The sequence below is a fragment of the Myotis myotis genome, unplaced genomic scaffold (genome assembly GCF_014108235.1).
Source record: "Myotis myotis isolate mMyoMyo1 unplaced genomic scaffold, mMyoMyo1.p scaffold_m19_p_1, whole genome shotgun sequence".
NCBI classification, from domain to species: Eukaryota; Metazoa; Chordata; class Mammalia; order Chiroptera; family Vespertilionidae; genus Myotis; species Myotis myotis.
The window spans coordinates 6,245,975-6,269,031 of NW_023416313.1; the positions used below are offsets into that span (position 1 = coordinate 6,245,975).

Here is a 23,057-nt window from a genome sequence, read left to right on the forward strand (position 1 = left end):
GGGCTTAGGGCATGTGGATACTCCACCTTCCTGAATGAGTTTCCTATGAGGTGCAGTTAGTGATGAAGACCATGGGCTTGGCTGGGAATCTCTCAGGATCTTATTTTCTTTATTTATGAAATGGTGATAATACCTAACACATAGTTATTGTGAATGTGTATATTACCATGGATAATAACTAGATATAGTATGAACTGAATAACTATAAAATAGTTATGTTCCTTGCCAAAGAAAGAAAAGTATTTATCCATTCTTTCTCACATATTATTTAACTAGTGGCCTGGTGCATGGATTCATCCACATTGAAAGGAAATTAATTAGAAGAAATATTTTAATATCGCTATTCGTCCTTTCTCTATAATAGAAGTGTCAACCAAATTCATGACTGACAATGACAGATCGAAACACATGCGTGCGATTGGCACCAGCGAGAGCTTTATATGTTTACTAGAGGCCTGGTGCACGAATTTGCACACCAGTGGGGTCCCTCGGCCTGGCCTATGGGATTGGGCCGAAACTGGCTCTCCAACATCCCCCAAGGGGTCCCGGACTACGAGAGGGCGCAGGCCAGGCCGAGGGACCCCACTGGTGCATGATTGGGGCAGGAGAGACGTGGGAGGTTGGCCAGCTGGGGAGGGACTGCAGGAGGGCCCTAGGGCATGTCCAGCCTGTCTCGCTCAATCCCAATTGACCAGACCCTAGCAGCAAGCTTATGTACTGGTCGGAGCATCTTTCCCCTGTGGTCAGTGCACATCATAGCAACTGGTTGACTGTCTGCCCCCTGGTGGTCAGTGCACATCACAGAGAGTGGTTGAGCGGCCTTAGCATATCATTAGCATATTACACTTTGATTGGTTGAACAGCTGACCGGTCGACTGGACACTTAGCATATTAGGCTTTTATTATGTAGGATTTTTAAACTGCCACTGTGTGTTATATGTACTGGCTGGTTGGTCTTGAGCATGTACTAGTCAACGTTTATTTTTAAATTGCCAGTGTGCATCAGATGTACCGGCTGGTCGGTCAGTCTGATGGACGGATGTACGGTTGGTCACTTAGCCTTTTATGGAAATAGATAAGCGTTTACTGAACTTGTACTTTGTGTCAGGTATCTATAAATATAAAAGGCTAATATGCAAAGTATCCCCATGGGAGTTCGACCAGGAGCCGCTTGCTCGCTATGATGTGCGCTGACCACCAGGGGGTGGCGTGGAATGAAGGAAAGCCCCGTCCAGCAGCCAGAAGGCCCTGATCAGCCCTAATCGCCGGCCAGGCCTGCCCATGCATGAATTTTGTGCATTGGGCCTCTAGTTAAAGTATAAAATCTCTGCACTGTCCAGTAATGGTAGCTACTAGCCACATGGGGCTCCTGAAATTTAAAGTAATTAAATTGGAACACAATAAAAAATTCAATCTTTCATTTACATGGACCACATTCAAGTGCACAGCTAGTAGCCACTGTCCTAGACAAAACAAACATAGGACATTTTCCTGCTGGACGGCACTGCCACAGACCAGGAGGAAGCCAACGAGGCATAGAAGGGCCATTGGGTGCCTTTACTCTAGTGCTTCACTAGCTCTGTGGGGCACTGGTTTATGTTCTAAAATAAGGAATTTCGTGGTGCCTGGCTGGGCCTCAGGCCCAGGCTGCAGGAGTCCCAGGGGCTGGGTCTCCTCAGCAGATAATCTGGACCAAGTCCATAAAAGACCCTTCAGGCGTCAAGCTGGTCTGGAAACAAACTAGACTCGAACTGGGAAGTAAACAACTACAATTCATCCGTGAACATACAGACTCGATTTAAAAATCCGTGTACATGCGGACCCAGGCAATTCAAACCCACGTTCTTCAAGGTCAACTGGATTTTCGATCCTTGGTTGGGAATCTGTGTATGCGGAGGGCTGACCTAAGTTACACTCAGATTCTCTACTGTGCAGGCGGTCAGGGTCCCTACCCCTCGTTCTGTTCAAGGGTCAACTGTACACCCTCTAGAATTTGCTGCTCTTAGCCCACTATTTCACATGTGAAAATAACATGATTTTCAAATATGCCTGAAACAAGGACATGTATGTTCAAAGTACCCAGTTCTTCTTCTGAGGAGGGGTAGTGCTTCTTCCTTTTCCTCCCACGCGTATTCCTTTCGTTCTCCTCCACCTGGAATTTAGAATGACCCTGTTAAAGGCACCTGGATTTGCATCCTGCCCGCTGAAATGCGGCACATTAACTTCTAGCCTTCAGAATATAATTTCATATAAATGTAAAAGTCTAGGACAACACTTTTGGCATCTAGATTTGGATTAGTCTAAGCTTGAGTCTTTTCTTTTTTTCAATTTGAGTATAAATCTACATGAAATATCAGACCTGTCTCTGGTTACATACTATACTTCAACAGCTCTGAAACACATTTACAAAGCATTTCTCATGTTGCCGTCTCTGCAGTGAGCTATGCGTGACCATCGACGGCACGTGATGAACTAACTGGCGTTTCTCTCCCCTCAGGGGCCCATGAAAGGGCAGATGAGAGGCAGAACATGAAAAGAGATTCTTGAGTGTGAACAGGGACATGTCCAAGTCACCCTGGGGTCTGTCCAATTACCTGAGCACCACCTGAGCAGACACAGATCACAGCGATACGGAGAACTCTCAACCCTCCCCTTTATGTTTGACATATACACAGAGTGAAGCCTCTGCGCCCACGTGAAAACACTGTATAAAACACGAAATCCCCAAGTGTCTCATAAAACCCACCTCTGTAGGATCTGCTTCAGCACCTTGACCCCGTCCGGCTTCTGTGCTGCCATCTCTAGCACTGGAAATCTCTGAGCAATAAACACAAAAAAAGAAAAACAACCTTAAATATTTATCCATCCCAGTACCTACTGTAGGGGTGAGTGTGGCAGGGGAAGGAAAGAGGAGGAGACTTTGCAGACGACATGGCGGGACCCTGCCGGCACCGCCAGGGAGGCCTAGGACTTCCATTTCCAGATGTGAGCCAAGGGGGTTCAGGGAGGGAAGAGGACCCCTGACTTCACAGCCACCCTCCTGGCTCCGGCAGCAGCACAGCACGAGTGCCCAAGGGGAACAGGCATCACTTCTCAGTCATCAGGTTATCGAACACCCAAACCACAGGATAATTAAACATGGGAGAAGGCGTGGGGTGAGAACTGAAAAGCCACTGGGGACAATTTGGCTCATTCAGTCAAGTAGAGGAGGTGTCTCTCTCACCCACACCTGGAGGGACAGGCGCACTCACTGCACATGCACCAGGATCACGCGCAGGGGCCCTCCATAATGGGAGAAGTGACAAAAACCTAACGGAGCAAAAAAGTAAGATCTGGTCTATTCACACTCGGAATCCTAAAGAGCAGCCGAAGAAAAGCAACTAGAGTAGACACATGGACAGGACAACCTTTCAGAACACAGTGCTGCCGAACAAACGTGGTAGAGTTTCTGCAATGAGATACCCTCTTCCTAAAGCTCGCACCATAGGCTACGTACTGTGTGTGAGAACATATACAGTGAATACAGAGTGGTGGGTCCCTGTGGGGTAGATTAAAGGAGCTTGGGATTGGGATGGTATAATGTAGATTCAACTGTATCTATAACATTTTTAAAAAAGCATCTGAAGCAAATATACTAAACTTTAAGTTATGACAAAATTAGTTGATGGGTACGTGGATTTATAATTATTGCTGCTTTCTGCTGGTTTGAAATACGGTGTAACACACTATAAAATAGCTGTAGCAAAAAAAAAAAAAATAGCTGTAGTGAGGATTAAGACCACTTTCCCCATTCTTGGATACAGAATGAACAAAATCTATAGGAACAAACCGAACTCCGTGTTCTGTTGGAAAAGAACAACTCCCTCTGGAGTTGGCAGCCTTCCCCGTCATGAAGTCATGGAGTGAGGGCCCACCCCTGGGAGAGACCGACATAAAGGTGACAGCCCTGATCCATGAGGAACTAACCCAGCCAACCCTCAGCTCAGAATTCTCCTGCAATGCAGACCACAGGGGACTGCATGTCCGTATGTGCACGGGAACGGAGCCCAACATGAGGTCACTCGCAAGTTCTAGTGCCCCAGGCACCACTTACACACTGTATGCTGCACGCCCTGACTAAGCCCTGGGCCTCTTGGGCCTCACTTTCCTCAACTCCCGATGTGGTGCCACCAACGTTCACCTGACTGCATTACCTTAATTCAATGAGAGGAGACCTAGGGGTACTTGCCCCAGGCCTGGCACACAGCAAGCACTTAACAACTGTCATTGTAGCTGCTAGTAAAATGACTACCAGGAAATTAGCTAACTTACCTTCTTTGTTATGAGACTTGCTGTGAACATCTTCATTTGTTCTTGAGCCTGAATTTTCGACCTAAATATACAATAGGAAAGTTGCTGTGGTTAGTCTGAGAAGTCTGGGAGGCAGAAGGGAAAGAAGGGGATGAGCATCATCTGCTGTTAGTGGGGACACTGAGAGGGGCTGGGATGCGTGCTCTTTTCATTTTCACCCGGAAGTTCAAGAGCACAGAGCATCTTCCTCTGGAAGAAGGTCCCGATTAACAATTACCATTCTACCGTGCTTATTCTCCTTGCCTTTAACATTATTGACGCAAAAGTGTAAGAAAGAAAACATCCCTGGATTCTGATTTCTCTTCCCATCCAACGATCCCTCTTGATTTTTTTTCCCTTTACTTAAAATGCTAAAGGATTCTGTTGTTCTGTCATAAGATTTCCCTTTGGCAAATCTTGTCAACTACACCTTTTGTTTCTCTCTTTACTGAGGGAAAGTTTCAAAATCCAATATTAGAAAGGATGGCTGTGCCTGGATGGGGAGGCAGCTGCCGGGACGCAGGGATTCAGGGAAACTCTGAGGTAGGACAGGGCACATGCTGGGAGCTCACAGTCACCTGCTAGCTCTGCAGGGAAAGCCTGAACCAAATCAAGTGGGCTTTTCCTTCCTTCTCACTCAGCAGCCTGTGCACAAGCTTCCTGCTCCAAACGGGTGTTTCCACAGGGTGAGGCCCCTGAGGCCACAGGGGGCTGGGAAAGATCATGGCTGCCTGCAGGGTGCGTTTTACAGTATTCACTCCTGGTATGATCTCAGGGCACAAAAGGGATTATGAGAGCCACATGTGAAAAAAAAGTATATACCATTTTTTTTCACATGTGAAAAAAAAGTATATGCCATTATAGTTTGGTATAATCAGAAAAACTGTACTAAAACATAAAGTCAACTTTAGTTCTCAAAAATATGTTGTGTCGCCGAAACCAGTTTGGCTCAGTGGATAGAGCGTCGGCCTGCGGATTGAAAGGTCCCAGGTTCGATTCCGGTCAAGGGCATGTACCTGGGTTGTGGGCACAACCCCAGTAGGAGATGTGTAGGAGGCAGCTGATCGATGTTTCTCTCTCATCGATGTTTCTAACTGTCTATCTCTCTCCCTTCCTCTCTGTAAAAAATCAATAAAAAATATATTAAAAAAAAAATATGTTGTGTCCACAGCACTGTGATTAATGACCGCCACAACCCGACTTGCAACGCAGCAATAACCGATGGAAAGGCCAGTTCTCTGACGTTTCCTTAGCATTCGTGCCCCAGGTGAGCATTCTAGTCTCAGTGATCTGGGCAGCCTTCCACTTCCTTTTATTTCATGATACTGGCCTACATTCAGTGCTGAAAATTCAGAGTGACTTTTTTTTTTTTCCGAGGAAAACAACTATATTTCATGACATCAGTAGATATAGTTGGACATGAAAATGGACAAGTAAATACTTTGGTCAGGTGAACTCGAGAGGAGAACATGCTACCGACAGCCTCCTGTCTCCTAAAGTAATGCACAGGACAGGCCTCCCCCATGGCTCTCAAACACTAAACCAAAACCACCCCAACCATGAGGAAAACCAGCTGTCACAGCGACTCACCTTCAGTGATGCATTCACCGACCCAGACTCCCTCTGCTGTTCAGCTGTTCAAAACAACAGTGAGAAATAAGGAAGCTGAGTATTGTGCCTGAACCACAAAGAAACAACTCAGATGTTCAGAGCAGTTAGGCAGGGCTATGATGCTATGCGCCTGGCTACCTCTGTGAATTTTAAAGCTCTGACCACTTACTCTCTATGGTCCATGTTCTATCAGAACATCCACAGAAATGGAAGCCGCCGGCCTCTTTACTGCAACGGCAGTGTCCCTAATTCACCCCCTGATCTCATGGCCGAGGACCTGAGGCTCGGAAGAGACCTCCACTGACGGGCAGGGCGCAGTGTGAAGCTGGTTCATCAAATGAAAAGTTAGGTCCTCACCGTTGAACAGCAAAGGTCTATTTATATTCTTTGGAAACTTGAAGTACAAGGTCTACTGCTTCTACTCAACATGACAGAACACACATTTTTCTTTCAAACAACTTCCTTTTACGTAAGTAGATCTCTTACGGAATCATACCCAGACACAGTGATCTGAAATAACTGGGAACAAAGGACTTCAGAACCTCCAAAGTGTTCTTTTTTTTTTAAAGTATTTTTTATTGATTTTTACAGAGAGGAAGGGAGAGGGAAAGAGAAACACGGATGTGTGATCCATCGGCTGCCTCCTGCAAGCCCTCCACTTGGGAATCAAGCCTGCAACCTGGGCATGTGCCCTGGGAATCGAACCAGCAAACTTCTGGTGCATGGGAGGACGCCCACTGACTGAGCCACACTGGCCAGGGCTCAGTTTTCTTACTTGGTAAATGTCAAGAGGTATAATCCACACAACAAAAGCTCTCCGGGGTCCTCAATGAGTTTTAAGAGTGTAGAGAAGTTCTGGACCAGTGTGTGTTGCTGCCCTAATCCTTCCTGACACAGGGCACACACTCTAAGAAGACTGCAGTGGCCACTGACGACTGTGGTGTGGACAGGTTGGAACGCTCTGCAGGCTGGGAGCAGATTGGGCGCAGTCACTAGGGCCCAGAGCGGGGGTTTAGAGAGGTGGGCGCACGGCAGCAGACCTGCCTTTTGGAAATGAGCTGTGATAAACAGCCTCAGCCCCTAGGAGGGCAGCGAGGTGCAGATACATTTTGGGGATGGAGCAAGAGCTTGCTCAAAGCACTTTCTGTTTGCCACAGTGACTGGAGCTATCACATTTAAACAGTGGCTTCCTATGAAAATGACGGGCACTTCATAAGGAAAGGTTTATGTTAAAAATGAAATCTATCTTAGAAAGCGCAAGGGAAATTCATATATCCTGTCAGCATATTGTGATGAACTGGCTACTGATTCTAAGCCGCAATGAAAGGTACAACCACATGCAAGGGAAAATGATGCAAACACCTGCTGAAAGGAGCTTACCTACTCCAGTCGGCTTTCTCCCACCTACTCCAGTCGGACTTTCTGACGGTGCTGGAATTTCATGAGTTGTCTCTTCCACTGCTGGTACAAATGTCTAAAAAGTCCAAAGTGCCATAAAAACATAACTTAGCTGTGGTTTTTATAACAAGAAGGCAAGACTAACCTCGAGGGATGTAAAAAAAACCACCCAGAATTTTGTAACAATATAAAAGTCTACTTTCAAGTCTACAAAATTTCAAAATGAATACATGTCGGCTTTTACAAACAAAAAAAACAAAACGAAAAATCAATCTAATTTCATATTTTACCCATCAATGGCTCTCCTACTGCTTCAAATTAAAACTCTAACTTAGTACAACACGAAGGCTCTTCCTGACCGGCACCGCTCCCCCTCGCAAGGCTGGGACCTCGAAACCACCGCAGTACGTGGATTCACCACGGGCCCTTCCCTCTGCGCCTACAACAGGCTTCCCTGACTGGCAGGCTTTTTGTTCTTTCTCTGGTGCACTTCTACTCTGCTTGCAAAATTCCGACGCAAACTCCCATGTCCTCCGAGCCCTCCTGCCTGCCCACCACCGCCCTGCTCGCCGCTACCCCGGCACACCGGAGGGCGCTTCGGGAGCAGGCAAAAAGGGGACACAGCGACTCTAAGTACGTAAACCACAAAGGCCATGAGAAACCAGATTTCTTCTAAGTATGATGGAAAGTCACTGGAAATCTTAAGCAGGGTAATGGCATGACCTAATTTATGTTTTTCAAGCTAGCTCCCAGGCTGTGCTAATCAGAGCAGGGCTGGAGAGGAAGGAAGTTAGCAGGGACCCACTGAAGCAGGGCTGAGACTAGGGCAGTAACTGCAGAACCAGAAACAGATGGACTCCAGTTACACTCTGGACGGGAGCCTATGAGAACTGGCCATGGATTAAACGTGGGTGACTCGGGTTTCTGGTTGGAGCAAATGGAACTGATGATAGCCCTACATTCGGGGATGATGGAGGCTCTTGGCTCCCCACCACAGGATGTAACATTAACCATACTTGAGTGTCTTAAGTTCAGTGAGAACAAGAGAGCTACACACAGCTTACGTGTCTGTGTGTACATAGGGTGAAACGGTATGGACACACTTACAGCTCAGCGCAGCTGAACCATCAGCCATACCTCAGTCCTCAAGCTGGCTTTCAAGTCCAATCCTCCCAAAACATTCGATGGAGACTCTTCGCTGCCTAATGAAATTCAAAGCCATTAAACCAATGTAAGAACTTGCTTGCAAAATACATCCTGAACCAAAAGGAAACAGAAGGTTCTTATCTAGCACACTGCGCCACTTTGCTGTTTTATTTGGCAGTCAATAGAAAATGATAAAAAGGAACATGTATGAAAATTACCCGAGGAAATGCATGGGTCATTTAAGTTTTTGTGGAGACGGTAAAACTGTTTCTTGCTGTTAGGAGGGCTGCCCAGAAAGAATGACGCAGTATATTATCTGTGGAGACATCTACTCCCAAGTGTTTTTCTACAGCGATCTGGCTCCCCATTTTATACAACAGAAAGCTGAGCTTCAGAGGTAGTGTTTTCTACAGGCACCCAAGTAGCATGCAAGTTACGTAAGTTCTATGACCCCAGTTGCCCATTTGTAAAATAGGTGCTAAGAGTACTGATTTCACAGGGCTGATGTAAGGTGTCCATTTGGATGGACAAGGAACCTGCACTGAAGGTCAGGGCGGTTCAGTAACCTGCAGCTTCCAGTCCCTCAGCCTCCTGCCTCTGCCCTGTGTGTCCATGAGAAATGAGTCTGAGGCTTTGAGCTTTTGAACACAAGTTCCTCTTGGAGAGGCTTGATAACTGAGTTTGATAAATTATTTTGTGACATGCTGGAACCAAAACCATGTTTTGGAAGGTTGCTGTAAATGGGCTCAACATACAATCATCTGTGTAAAAGGCTAAAATTTGCCATTAGAGAGATTCTCACCTTTGTCACCCAAATTTTCTTCAGGAGAAACAGTGACCGCGAGGGCTCCTTCCTTCTGGGATGGCTTCACCACGCCATCTCCTGTTTTCTCAGCTGGTGCCTGGACACTCTTGATAGGCAAGTCCTGCTCACATGCGGCTGCTGTCAGAGCCGCACTGCAGACATCCGGAAGGACGGAGTGGGCAGGAGTGGCATCGGGTCCTTGGCCCTGAATACGTGCGGTGGTGGTGGGGTCCTGCTGGGCAGGAGGAAGAGACGGCTGCTCCACTTCAGCGTCTCTGCCCTGTGGCCCGCCCTCAGCCATTTCAGCACCGGCTTTCCCTGCCGTCACAGAGTGGGCGCTGATGGAGGAGCCCTCCGCCGTCTGCCCAGGTGTTTGCAATGGTCTCAGGCTCACAGGCTCGTCAGCACTCCGCTCCAAGTCCCTCCCTGCCGAAGGGCTGGCTGTACTGCTGTCCCCTGCCGTCTCTGCCTCGGGGCTCCAGGGTATTCTCTTCTCTCCCGACTGGCCTCCCCCTGCAGAGAGTGCGCTGACTGGCACTCCGTCCCGCCTCTCCCCGGGGCTCACTGCTCTTCCTCCTGGGAGTGGCCCGGGGCACTGACAGCTGTTCTCAGCAATAAGGCTGGGCATGGGGGCCTCACACTTGCTCACCTTTGCAGCAGACTGGCCCCCTGTCCCTTCTGGGTGGCCTGCAGTCAGCGGAGTCTCCCCATGCCCGTCCAGGCCGGCGAGGACCAGCGCGCATTCAGCTGTGCTGGTGGAGATGAGGGCGGCCTCACTCACATCCTCCGCCCCTGCGGTGGTAGGCCGGTCTTCATCCCGCAGCCCAGCACCCCTCATGACCGCTTCCCGGCCTTCGGAGGTGCTTGTGGATATCACAGTGGTGTCGCTTATCTCCTCAGGTGGTGTGGCCGAGGGGCGGACTTGCTCCTGAGGGACGGCACTGGACACCGGGCCCTCACAGTCCTCCACTGAGCTGGTGGAGATGACCGCGCTCCCATCCTTCTCCTCCATGGCCGGGCCAGGCTGCTCACCTCCACTCTCTGCAGCGACCCCGGCAATGCAGGCCTCACAACCCTCGGCCACGCTTGTGGAGATGAGGGCACACTCGTCCTTCTCCTCCTTGCTGGTGGAGGCCAGAGGGCTCTCGGCCTTCGTGGGTGCACTGGGCATGGGCGCGTCGAAGTCGTCGGTGCTGGCCAGCATGGGGCCGGTGGCTCTTCCTCCAACCGCTGTGACCGGCTGCTGGCTGCCAGCACCCAGGATGGTGCTTGCGCTGGAGACAGGCACTTCGCACTCTTCCCCGAGGCTGGTGGAAATCATGGCGCACTCGTCCTTCTCCTCCTCTCCCACGAGAGTGCGGGGGCTCTCCTCTCCCGAAGCCGCACTGGGCATGGGGGCCTCGAACTCCTCCGTGCTGACCCCAGTGCCTTCCGCACCTTCTTCAGCCCTCAGAGAACTGGGATGACCCTCCCCATCCATCCTGGCACTGAGCTGCGCGGTGCAATCACTCATCGTGCTGGTGGAAATCACCAGGCCCATGCCTCGACTCTGGTTGGTAATGGTGTCACTGGCGGTGGCAGCCACACGGCCATCGCACTCCTCACTCTCCACAGAGGTGATGGCACCTTCATCTTCTTTCTCCCTGGGTGACGTGTGATGAACTTCCCGTTCTGGGCCTGCAGCAGATACCAGTCTCTCGTGACTGCCCCCCACCAGGCCAGTGGAAATAGCGGTCTCTTCGACGTGGTCTTTTCTGGCCAGCGGACTATCCTTCTGACCTGAAGCTGCACTTGTCATGGGCCCCTCACACCCTTCAGGCCCCAGTGCCGCCCCAGCCTTTGCCAAAGCCACACTGGTCACGCTGCTTTCCACAATCCCCTTTGCACTGGAGCAGATCTCTGTGTCTTTCAGCTCCTTGTCTGCGGCACTCATGCTGTCGACGTTACTTTCATGGGCGCCGATGGTGGCCCCGACCTCAGCCGCTGCGTGCCCCACTGCAGTCCCGATCTGAGCATCCCCTTCCTCCGCACTCTCACACACGGGCACCCCTTCACTCTCCTCTATCCCTGTGCAGGCGGAGGCATGTCCAATCTCGTTGCCTCTTCCAGTGCTAGTCACCACATCCTCCCCTTCCTCATCCTCCTCTTTGGCACCCGTGCTGGTGACAATGTCTTCGTCGTCACCAGGACCGGCAGCGACCAATGGCACGTTGGTGGCTTCTTTGGCTGCAGTGCTGCCCGTCGCACTCTGTCCATTCTCTTCTGATTCACAGCTTAGAGCAAAGCCTTCACTGCCCTCCTCCGAGCCTGTGCAGCTGGCTGGCCCCTCTGTGTCTTCTGTGATCCCTGTGCTGGTGACGGCGCTCTCCCCCTCTGCCCCGTCATTCACAGACCCACCTCCCTCTTGGGGGGCACTGGCTCCCGGTGGCGTGTCATTGTCTGCCAGGACCTCTGCTGCACCCGTCACCAGGCGCTCCTCCTGGGGCCCTGCTCCAGTGACCGCGCATGCCGCCATGCCTTCGCTTCCTCTTTCTGCTCCTGTACATGTCACAGTTCCTTCGGGTTCCTTTTTGGGGCCCACTCTCATCACAGTTCTCTCTCCACTGCTCAAGGATCTCTCCCGCAGTTCTGTCCCGGCACTGGTTACGGCCCCGTCACTCTCGCCTTCCCCAGTGAAAGTCACAGTCCCCCTGACTCTTTCTGAGTCTCGACTGGAAGAACCTTCGCATTTCCCTTCGGAGCCTGCACTGGTCACAGCATCATCCTTCTCTTCCGTCATAGCACTGTTGACACTGTCATTGACTGTGGCTGCCTGGGCAGCTGCTGGGTCTGCGCCTGGCTCTCCAGATCCGGCCAGAGCACACTCCCCACTCTCTCCCTCCTTTGTGCTGGTGAGGAAGGTCTCGCTCTCTGAGAAGCCCTCTGTCACCACGGCCCCACCTTCTTCTGCTGCAGCGAACACGGTGCCTGGGCTGGCGTGGGCCCTGGCGTGCAGGGCATTGGTTCTGGAGCCCCTTGTGAGGCCATTGTCTGCCTCAATGCTCGTGCAAGGCAGCGCCACCTCCCCATCGCCTGCTTCTGAAGTGGTTGTGGCAGCCCTGGTGTTTACAGGGTTTGAGGTCATGCCTTTGTCCTTCCCTTTAGTGCTGGTGGCGAGAGAAGGCTTCACCCCATCCTCAACTTTCCTATTCCTTTGGTGTGAAATGGAGGAAGCAGTGCTACCTCCTGCACTGGTGTCTACCTCACTGTTTTCCTTCCTTCTTGCAACAACTGTTAGGTGTTCTACTTCACTTGGGCCTCTACTGTGCTTAAGTTCACCGGTTTGAGCATCTTTTTCGGTGCTCATGCTCACACCAGGGACAACAGCGAGCCCATCCTTTCTGCCACTTTCTGCTGCAGTTCTAACCATCTGCTTTGAGGTGGGCTCTGCACTCAAGGCACTTTCTCTCCTGGACTCATCCATCAAGCCGTCTTCTTTGCTAACATTCTCATGTCCCACAGTCATGTCTGTTAACTTGCTACCAAGAGGTACGTTTACTTTCCCTTGTTTACCATGCAGTGTGGTGGCCTGGGAACCTTCTGGAATTTGTCTTTTGCTATCTAGGCTCGCTTTTGCTGGCATATCTGGTGTGGAAAGTGCTCCACCTTCTTTGCTGTGACTTGACCTCAGGACTTCCGATTCTCTCACCAACAAGCTCTGCTGAGGGAGACCCGAGCGGTCCCCCAGGCAGGTGCTGCCCGAGCCACTATCTGAAACAGGCCTTCTGTCGCCTACAGGAACAACATCTGCACCATGGGGTTGTTTCTGAGGCACAGCAATCACAGGACTTAAGGACAGCGATGGGTCCGAATTTGTGGAATGTTCATGAACAGCACCTCCTTGAGCAACACGCTCCTCAGTGGGTCTTGGGTGCTTCACAGTCTTTTGTGCCCGGCCATTTTCTGCCAGGACACGAGGCACCATTCTGGGACCAGCCTCTGAGTCCACACTGGCTTCATGGGTCCCTGGCTGAGGGGGATCCCTCTCCCCAGGACTCAGCTTGGACACAGCACTTTGGACGTGTGCTTTCTTGGTCCCGGCACTTTTATGGTTTGTGTGCTTTTCAGAATTACCAGCAGCCACTGTTCCACGTTCGGGTTTACAGGTGGGAGCAGCTTTTGCATCTCCTGTGGAAATTCTTAACTCATCCTTTAGGACCATGGCTGTGGCTTTTGGTTTCATCACATTTTCAAGGCCGGTGTCTTGCTGAGAACCGCTGCTGCTGCCCTCCAGGGTTTTCGATACTTCCAGTGCGTTTCCGACAGCAGGCTCCATGTCGGTCTCCATTTGCTCTTGCCCGGGGATCAGTGTGGCATCGCCTCCTCTTTTTGGTCGCGGAAGGGAGGAACTACTGGGAGTGCCTGCAGCATTGGCTGCCAATTTCTCTTCTCCTTTGGTCATTTCTTGGGATGAGCTGCCTCTTCGATTTTCACACACCCTTCTACTCAATTTCTTTTCCATGACTGAGCTATTCCCTCTGGCCTTTTCATGATTACTGTCAACTTCTTTCCCATCCTTGTCATCGGATTTGCTTTCTTCCTTCTTCCTCATGTCCTTACTACTGTGCTTTGCGCTTCTGCTCTTGTGCCCATCTGATAATCTCCTCTCCAGTCTGGAGGAGCCTGACTCCTTCTCCCCCTTGTGTTTGTCCTTTGCCAGCAGCGGCTTTGCTCGGTGACCGGAGTCCTTCTGTGCACCGTGGGCCAAGGATGCCACACCCTCAGCTGCAGGGTCAGCACCGGCCTCCTCGGATCTGTCCTTCCGCTGTCTGTCTGGGTCACTGTCTTCTGTGTTCCTCTCCTTATCTGGTTTGGAAGTGGTTGTCTGTCTTGTGACACCTTCTTGTGATTCTATGTCACTGGCTTTTAATGGCTTGCCTTGACTTTTTGATTTTGACTTGAGCGCAGGTCTTTCATCTAACAAGCTCTTGGCTCTTCGCTTCTCCTTGGGAACAGCCTCTTCAGGTTTTGAACTGCTATCTAAATGAGTCGAGTCCATGTCACCCTTATCCTCTGAGCAACTTTCACTTCTTCTCTGTAACGGGGTTCCATGTTGCTTGGAACTCAGAGAATCTTTCTGAATTTTAGAATCACCCGATCTTCTCGATTTGTGCTCTGCCTTAGTTTTCTCCATCAACAGGTGTTTCTCCTTTTTGTTGTTTTCTTTACGCACATTCTCATCTGTTTTTATAATATATTCAGAAACTGGCTTTCCATCTTTGCCTAAAATTGACAATTTCCTTTCATTCCTATGTTTATTCTTCCGTTCAGCTTTATCATCCGCAGAAAGCTTAGGTTGTTGGCTTTGCTTCTGAACGCTGTCCTCCCCTTTGACCCCTTTCTCAAGGGGGTGGGGCTCGGTCTCATCGCCTGCTTTATGCGCACTCTCCCCTTTGTGTTTATGCTTCACAGACAACTTGTCTTCAGAGAGAGTTTTCTCTTTCTCAGGCTTCTCCTTGAAGGACTTTGTCTCTTTCTTAGGGAGGTTCTTCACATGCTGTGTTTCAGAATCCTCCTTCCTAACATGCTTTTCACTTTTCAGGGTGCCTTTCTGTTTCGGGGGTTCTTCTGTGACCATTTCTGAGCGCTCTGCTTGCTTTTTCCCATCACGCGCGTCCGTCTCCTCCTGTGCCCCTTCCACCACCACAGGAGCAGAGGTCCGCCTTTTGTGTTCTTTTTCCACTCTGGACTCATTTTTGCTTTCATCAGCTGAATGCAAACACTCTGAGAGTCTCCGGGTAGGTTTACTTGCTTCACTTTTTGTATGAACATGCTTCAAATCCTTGGAAGAAGACACCTTTTCCTTTTCACAATGCTGTAAGAAAGTAAAGGTTCAAATATAAGAAATACTACAGTCCATTTTATATCAAATTTAACACCTGGGTGCATTTCATATGCTGAGTGGTCACATATTTTATACCCTACTTAGTCTGTGTAAGCAGCCTGTGGTTGGGATTAATTTCGTTTTTGCACAAGGAAACTGGAACTCAGCATGACTCAGTAAGCTCATACCCGGGCAATGCGTTCAGAGGATCTCAGTCTAAAATCTAGTACTTTCCCCCTACACCTCAGGCACCATCATAGAGACTAGCTGCTTCTCCAGAGCTGTCCATGCATGTAGGCCTTCTTTAACTCTCAGCCACTATAGTCCACCAATGCCAAGTGGTCATTAATAAATATAAAATGAGTGGATGACAATCCAATGTTCTTTTCAGTCCAAAAGCATTTGTAGCCAATTAAAAAACTTTATACTAAAATGAAAGTTTCCAACATTTTAGTTTAGACACAAGAAGTTTTTCTTATTTAAATGATGGGCTGAAGTTCTCAGAAAGATCTCTGTGCCTCTGGGTCAGCTTACCATGGCATCTCCTTACAATTTAACACAAAGATTAACGTACTTCTACTAACACAGGGACCAGGATATAGCAAGATCTTAAAAAATACTTTAAAAATGAAATACCTCAAAGAAAAAACTAAAAGGGATTTCATCAACCTAATTTTACCTTAAGTTCTAACAAATTAATGTGAATAAAATTTTGGGATCATTTTCCAAAGAAATTTATCACAAAATAAAATTAAATATTTTTTAAAGTGACATTAAAATACCTGAATATACTTAAATATGCCTCAAATTTATCAATAAAGAAATCAAGAATATTTACTAGCTGTGAATAAATAATCACTAAATTATTAGTTTTTCCCCTGGGAAGTGTTAATTCATCTATAGAATTTTAAGTAAGGATTTAAAGCCAATAAAAGCAAAAGTTTATCCCAAGAAAATAATCCAAAAAGGGGAAGAAATGTATTCATTGTCCATATTTTTACAATTTAAAATGATTAAATCTCAGAAATATCTAAGTGCTCGACTGTAAGGAAATGTTTACGTTATGGTCTATCCGTTCAATATACACTATGCTACCGGTAAATATAATACTTAGGAAGCTTATAAGGTAAGATAAAATAAGAGTGAATGAATAGCCGAAACCGGTTTGGCTCAGTGGATAGAGCGTCGGCCTGCGGACTGAAGGGTCCCAGGTTCGATTCCGGTCAAGGGCATGTACCTTGGTTGCGGGCACATCCCCAGTTGGAGATGTGCAGGAGGCAGCTGATCGATGTTTCTCTCTCATCGATGTTTCTAACTCTCTATCTCTCTCCCTTCCTCTCTGTAAAAAAATCAATAAAATATATTAAAAAAAAAAAAAAATAAGAGTGAATGGTAAAAACATTTTGCAAGAATACATCCACACTACAAAATTATGTGCATAGATGGATGAGAAACAAAAGAGAATGAAACAGGTGCTTTGTTATGGGGGAGGGATTTTATTCATTCCCCTTTTCTTCTACGTTACTGTAACTGGCAATTTTGTTATTGCCAATATAAGAAATGGGGTGAGTGGGGGAGAAAGGAGTAGAAAAGTAGCTACTATCTAGATATAAGATCACATGAATCAACTTGCCAAAATGAGGAATTCAGACCATAATAGGATGTGAGGGATTTTTTATTTAACTTGGAAAAGATCAATTGTATTTCTAAGTGTTACTTCAAAGGATGGAAGTATCTAACAAAAGAGCATTGAAAATGGGCTTATTAATCAAGACACACCTCACTTGTTTTGAGTGTTTCTTTGGAATCTTCTTCTGCTTGCTGTTTCTTTTTAGAATTATCTTCAACATTCCTATGTAGGGGGGAAAAGTCAAAATAAAACTTTGAAATGTAAGAAATTTTCAGGAAGGTTAAAAAAAAAGTGCTTAGCTTCCCTTTTGTATAAACACTTGATCCATAAATGGAGACTTGTTATGTTTCAATTGAAATGCTATTCTTGCCCTAGCCGGTTTGGCTCAGAGTGTGGGCCTGCGGACTGAAAGGTCCTGGGTTCAATTCAGGTCAAGGGTACATGCCCGAGTTGGGGGCTCAATCACCAGTAGGGGTCATGCAGGAGATAGCCGATCAATGGTTCTCTCTCATCACTGATGTTTCTATCTATTTCTCTCCCCCTCTCCCTTCCTCTCTGAAATCAATAAAAATATATTTAAAAAAAAATAAAGACTTTTTTAAGAAATGCAATTCTTAGTCAACAGAGAACACAATCCAAATGTGATGTGGAAACATTCTTGGAACACTTACACAGGAAAATATAATGGACACAGAAATTCCTGAATTGCTGCTTGAAACTGAATATATTATGATCTATAATTACATATTGAAAGTCTTACTATTTTTTTTAGTAAACAGGGTAGTCTTATTTGTACAGATCAATAGGAATGAGGTATTAGCAAATTGAGAGCTTACTCTCTCACAGATTTTTGCAAATTACTGACTTAGGTGTCTTGAAGTCGTAAAAAAATTCACACGATTGCATCTTAATGGCACAGCAAATTGTAGCCCATGGCTCACATGACGCTGGAGCCACTCTGCCCCTTCAGCTTCCTAATTCTTACAGAATTAACTATGATAATGCAGTATTATGAAAGAATTTGGGTCAGACCTCTGGTTTATGGGGAGAAGCATGGAATACTGGTGAAGCGAGTCACTGGAAAGACGGGAAAATTAAGGTCGTCAGTGTAAGTGGTTCCTGAATGTTCAAAAGGGAGACACTTCCTGAGTCCATCGAGAGCGTCCATAAGCCCTCTGAAACTCTAGGGACAACTGTTTGTTTACTCACATGTATTTTTCCAGGGAGAAAGTCCAAAGCTTCTATCAGATTATCAAAAAGATCTGGGCCCCCTCCATCCCCAGCGATTATTAAGGTGAACACTTGGAAATATTATAAATATTAGCACACTGAATTAGGATACTAAAAACAAAACTCCCAGGTCTTTAACAAGCATGCAACAACATACACACTCAAGTCTGGCTCTTCACTGTCACTTTCAATGCCTTGCTTCTGAAAGCATGCTGAGAGAATGCTACAATGGGACCGTGGCCAGGTAAAATATGTACCTTGAATCTTTTTTTCTTTTTATGCTTAAGGCTACTTTTTTCTCTAAAACTTTCCGTTCTTTAAGGACTTCTTTAATTCTGGGGGCTTTAGGTTCCAAACTCTTTGCTGATGATTCTTCTAAATCCACACTACTTTTGCCTAGGAAAGAAAGGAATCTATAAGGGATTTCACAACAGTTCTAAACAATGTAATAATTATTTTTCATTAAAATTTTCTAATCAGTGTGAAAATGCAAAATGGCTTTAAAATCAAGTTGTGCTGGAATACAAATAATATTTTAGATGGAGATGACTTGTCTTTTATTTCAAGTGCTTACACAGGGATGGGCAAGAGTATTAATAACAACAACAATAATACAACAATGAACAGTAACATAAGAATAAACTGTGTTTCAGGTACTCATAGCTGTAAACCCACCTTTGCCCAGCCTCCTATATGTGTCATATACAAATACAGGGTCAGTGACAAGAGGAAGTTCAATTTTGTTGAGTAAAATACTGCAGACAAATGTTTGACATTTGTGTTGACATGAAGCATAGATTAATTCCACTAATATCACCAGCACAGCTTGATTACTCACTTGTTAACAAACTATTTTCCAGTGATAATTCATTGCACAGCCATTGGGAAATAAATTGCTAACAAGTGAGTGACATAAGCTGGTACCTGATAGAATGTTTAATTTAGAAACAGCAATATAACTTTAAAAACTTGACTAAACACATCAGTTTAAAAAATAAGGAACTCTTCCACAACTGAAACTATAACAGCTTTACTGAGGTATAATGTAGATAACTTTGTTTTATAATCATATCTCATAAGTACTATAAATTTCTAGGATCTAAAAGAGTATGTAAGATAGTTTAAAATATTAAAGTTAACATCTCCTATACCTTGACTCTTAGCTTTTGAAGACTTTGTCTTTTCTGCTTTCTGTTTTCGTTTCTCTTCAAGTTTTTCTCTATTTATCTGCCTTCTTAAAAGCCTCTCTTCTTTTTCTTTAGCCTAAAACCACAACATACTCACAATTATTCTGATTATCAGGCAAAAGCAAAACACTGAAAAAACAATGTTTTTCCTTCAAATGTTCTTACAAATGAATGGGCTCTGCAAAAGTGCACATGCACTACACAATTTGGAAGCTACCAGAATAACAGAGACAGATGTGAATACCATTAGTTTGAAGAATGGGAAAGGTATCATTTTGAGCAATGGTGGTTTAATAAACTGGTTGCCTCAATTGAAAGGATAGCGGTGAAAATATCTCTGAGCATCAGGGGGACACAGCAGGTCTCTGTAATTTTTGGATTATTCATTAAAATGCAGAGTCCAGTGACAGGCTAGTCCTACAGCAAATATGACTTGTTGGTTATACTCTGAGGATGCAGGTTTTGGAGGTGGAACTTTCTGCCATTGAATTTTAAAGCCAGAGAGAATCCAGTCACTGTGTTACTCCTACCGCTCCTTTCCGGTCAGAATTCACTGTCTCAAAGTTTGTTAACTCCTGATCAAACAAACTTTTCAAGAGTTAAGCCACTAGTAGCATTTAGTGTACATCCTTCAAATCATTTTTCTACATAATATATTTCCTCATTGTAAGATGCATAACCTCATAGTTTAATGTTTCTGCAATTTCAAGTCATCTTAAAACTGATGAACATGTATGATAAAGTAGTAGTTTTTTTCCTAAAGAGCTGTTGTCAATGACACATCTTATAATTAGAAGTATTTTCACACCCAGAAAACACGTGGACTGTACCTCCCTCTTAATATTATACTCATGACTACACCACAAGCTCGATTCACACTTGAGTCAAACATTTCCACACCGTGAAACCTCCGGGTTGCTACCAGGTTTTCACTCTTAATCACAATGACACGAACACCTGTTACGTGTTCGTGTCCATTCTGACCAGTGAAATAGCAAGGTGCCTGAAGGCAGAACCTGTATGCTGCCGATTCGTATGCTCACTACTCCGCACCCAGACAAGTCATTTGTCAACCTGATTTAATGTGAAAATATCACTACTCTGCACCCAGACAAGTCATTTGTCAACCTGATTTAATGCGAAAATAACAACAGATCAAACAAGACTCACAATTGACTGTCGCCGCTGTTCTACCGTGAGTTCGTCATCGGAATCACTGTAATACTTCGAGTAAAGGTATGGCTTGTGAACGTAAGCTTGCCGTACACTTTTAGCTTTTCCTTCACTGGGATCACAGGTTTGAGGTTTTGTTTTATTCTGTTTGTTCTTCTCTTCATCTGGAAGAAAGTCAACAGAAAGGAATGGCTCCGTGAATTAGTAATAAAACCAACATTATTCTTGATCAACATCAAGCAGCATCCATGTAGTTCAAGTGTATTTGCAGATCCAACAGAGGAAATATCAGTATGAGATATTTCAGAAGTTTAGACATTTATAAATGCTGGAATCCATATCTTCATTTATTTCTTAACGATCATAAGAAAGATAAAGGAGGACGGTAAAAAAAAAGTAAAGCTTATAGCTATTCATGTTTTCTTGAAAAACAGTGAATCCTTATTTGTCAGTAGCCTTGACACGAATGCTTCACCACTGTCCAAATGGATAGAGGCACTCGAAGCTGCACCCTGCCTGCCCGAGTCTCCCTTACGGAGGACGCAACAATCAGTAACTGGCCCCCCACCAAGCAGACACTAACACGCCTCCACTTCAGGAGGCAGATCAGCTTCCCAGGGACACAGCAAGAAGGAAACCTGGGAACAAGGTTTTCCTTTCCTACCACTGGGAACTCTCAAAATAGCTCTTTTTTTCCCTTCTGGATCCCATGTATATAAAATCTAGCTCTGTCCAGGAAAACACTTGAAAAGACCCAACAAAGCATCTAGAATTAAAAAATAGATCTGCAGCACTGAAAGCGTCTCCTTTTTCCTCTAGATATTCCATCCCAAAGCCAGCATCAAATTTACATGCTATCTACAGGCGGTTGCAAATAATATTCAATGTTTTTGATTTTTAAAGAAATCATAGAGAGAATTAAATCGCGTGGTAAAGAGCAGCACACGGAGTTGGTTAGAAGCAGATGCAGGTCTGAGATAGGCACTGGTGCTCATGAGCTACGTGACCCTGGACAAGACATCTCCCTCAGTGACTCCACTTCTTCACCTGGACCTCCTTCCAAGGGTGGTTGTGAGGACTACAGACGTTATTACACAGAACAGAGTAATAACTTAGCCCTGAGCCAGGAATACAGTAAGTACTTAATAAGGGTTACTAAAAAACCAACTGTATAGTAAAGGGAGGTCCAGGCTTTGCCCCTGGCTTCTGGGAGGTCATCTCTAAGCCTCTGGAACACCAGGCCCGAAAGGAGTGTTTTGGTCGCCTGGGGGTGTGGTGTCAGGCCAAATCATCTAAGAGTATGACTTAGGGTGGGGGCTTTGGATCATGGAGCATCAGCTGGATGTCCAGAGGGGCGGCAGACTTAGACCAGACACCTGGGAGGTAACTGTGATTCTTTGATGGAGACCCACAAAAACGTTGGACATCCAGACTCGGGTGGGCTTCCCTGGTTGGCAATAACCCGTGTGCGCTGTCAGACATCAGTGTTGGGAAGGTAATGCTGTCCATGACTCCACAGGAAGTGAAAGCGCCGTGTTTGGAACTTTCCTGGACTCTGGCCTATGTCCTCTTCCCTTGGCTGATGTTAATCGGTGTTCCTTACTATAATAAGCTGTAACCAACAGTTTCATAGCTTTCACGGAGTACTGAGTCCTTTCAGCAAATTACCAAACCTAAGGGTGATCTTTTTTTTTTTTTTAATCTTTAAATTCTTTATTAGTTAAGGAATTACAAATGTGTCCTCACTCCCCCCATTAACCCCCATCCTCCCCCCACCACTCATGCTCTCATCCCCCTGTTGTCCATGTCCATTGGTTTGGCTTATATGCATGCATACAAATCCTTTGGTTGATCTCTTCGCCTTACCCCCACCCTCCCCTACTTTCCCTCTGGGGATTAATAGTCTGATTGCTGTTTCTCTGTCTTTGTTAAGGATGATCTTGGAAACCCCAAACTTGCAACTGGTATCAGAAGTGATGGGAATCTTGTGGACAGTACTCCCCAAATGTCGTACACATACACCTGGTACACATACATCTTCATACACATGATCTCATCTAACTTGTATAATCATCCCAGGGAATGGAGATAAGAAGTGGGGAACCAAGACTTGTTGAGGTTTAGGAACTTACCAAGCTTGCTCAGATAGAAAACCTCGGAGCTGGGACTCAGAAACCAATCTTCCAACTACAAAGCCCCATGCTCTGGCCACTCTACCACACTGTCTTTCACGATACAGCCATGTGAATACACACAAAACGCTCGGCGGAAGCTTCACAGAGGCATTATTAAGTAAAATGCTTTACCATCTGACGTAATCTCTCCTTCCTCCATGCTATCAGACATTACAACCTCCTCTTCAGTGTCTTCTTCAAAAGATGAGAGGTCACTGGTATGGACAGAGCTAACTGTAATGTCCGTCAGTCCATCCACGTCAGAATCTACTGCAGAGCCATCTTCAAGAAGACAAAGAAACAAAACAAAAAACCCATAGGAGGTAAATCATTGCGTTACAGGAACATACTCAGCACCCGATTCCCAAATTACACTTAAGATTTCCTTCTTTAGATACATTTCAAAGAACTTCAACTTTAGAAATAAAAATCTCTCATAACCAATATCAAACAAGGTAGAGCTGTTTCCAGAAACTACAAAGGCAAACTATTATCCAGAAAAAAAAGAAAG

The 23,057-nt window shown here is 46.2% G+C and overlaps 1 protein-coding gene across 12 annotated transcripts in view; it reads right to left on the reverse strand.

Annotated features, from left to right (window-relative positions):
- BOD1L1 (biorientation of chromosomes in cell division 1 like 1) overlaps positions 1 to 23,057 on the reverse strand; it is a 46,902-nt gene that overhangs the window by 10,171 nt on the left and 13,674 nt on the right. For 6 of the 12 annotated variants that reach the window (XR_004970984.1, XM_036329035.1, XM_036329014.1 and 3 more), the window contains exons 5-16: positions 22,679 to 22,828; positions 20,370 to 20,536; positions 19,164 to 19,275; positions 18,270 to 18,408; positions 16,932 to 17,004; positions 9,287 to 15,143; positions 8,476 to 8,540; positions 7,321 to 7,414; positions 5,920 to 5,963; positions 4,312 to 4,372; positions 2,747 to 2,817; positions 2,080 to 2,152 (exon numbers count right to left, since the gene is read on the reverse strand). Coding sequence is in view for 7 of the 12 variants with exons in the window: in XM_036329035.1 (XP_036184928.1) it covers positions 2,080 to 2,152; positions 2,747 to 2,817; positions 4,312 to 4,372; positions 5,920 to 5,963; positions 7,321 to 7,414; positions 8,476 to 8,540; positions 9,287 to 15,143; positions 16,932 to 17,004; positions 18,270 to 18,408; positions 19,164 to 19,275; positions 20,370 to 20,536; positions 22,679 to 22,828 (6,906 nt within the window). In the remaining 5 variants the exon portion in view is untranslated. Of the gene's footprint in view, positions 1 to 2,079; positions 2,153 to 2,746; positions 2,818 to 4,311; positions 4,373 to 5,919; positions 5,964 to 7,320; positions 7,415 to 8,475; positions 8,541 to 9,286; positions 15,144 to 16,931; positions 17,005 to 18,269; positions 18,409 to 19,163; positions 19,276 to 20,369; positions 20,537 to 22,678; positions 22,829 to 23,057 lie in introns of those variants that run through there. The other 6 variants (XM_036329005.1, XM_036329024.1, XR_004970985.1 and 3 more) reach the window with 6 other exon arrangements.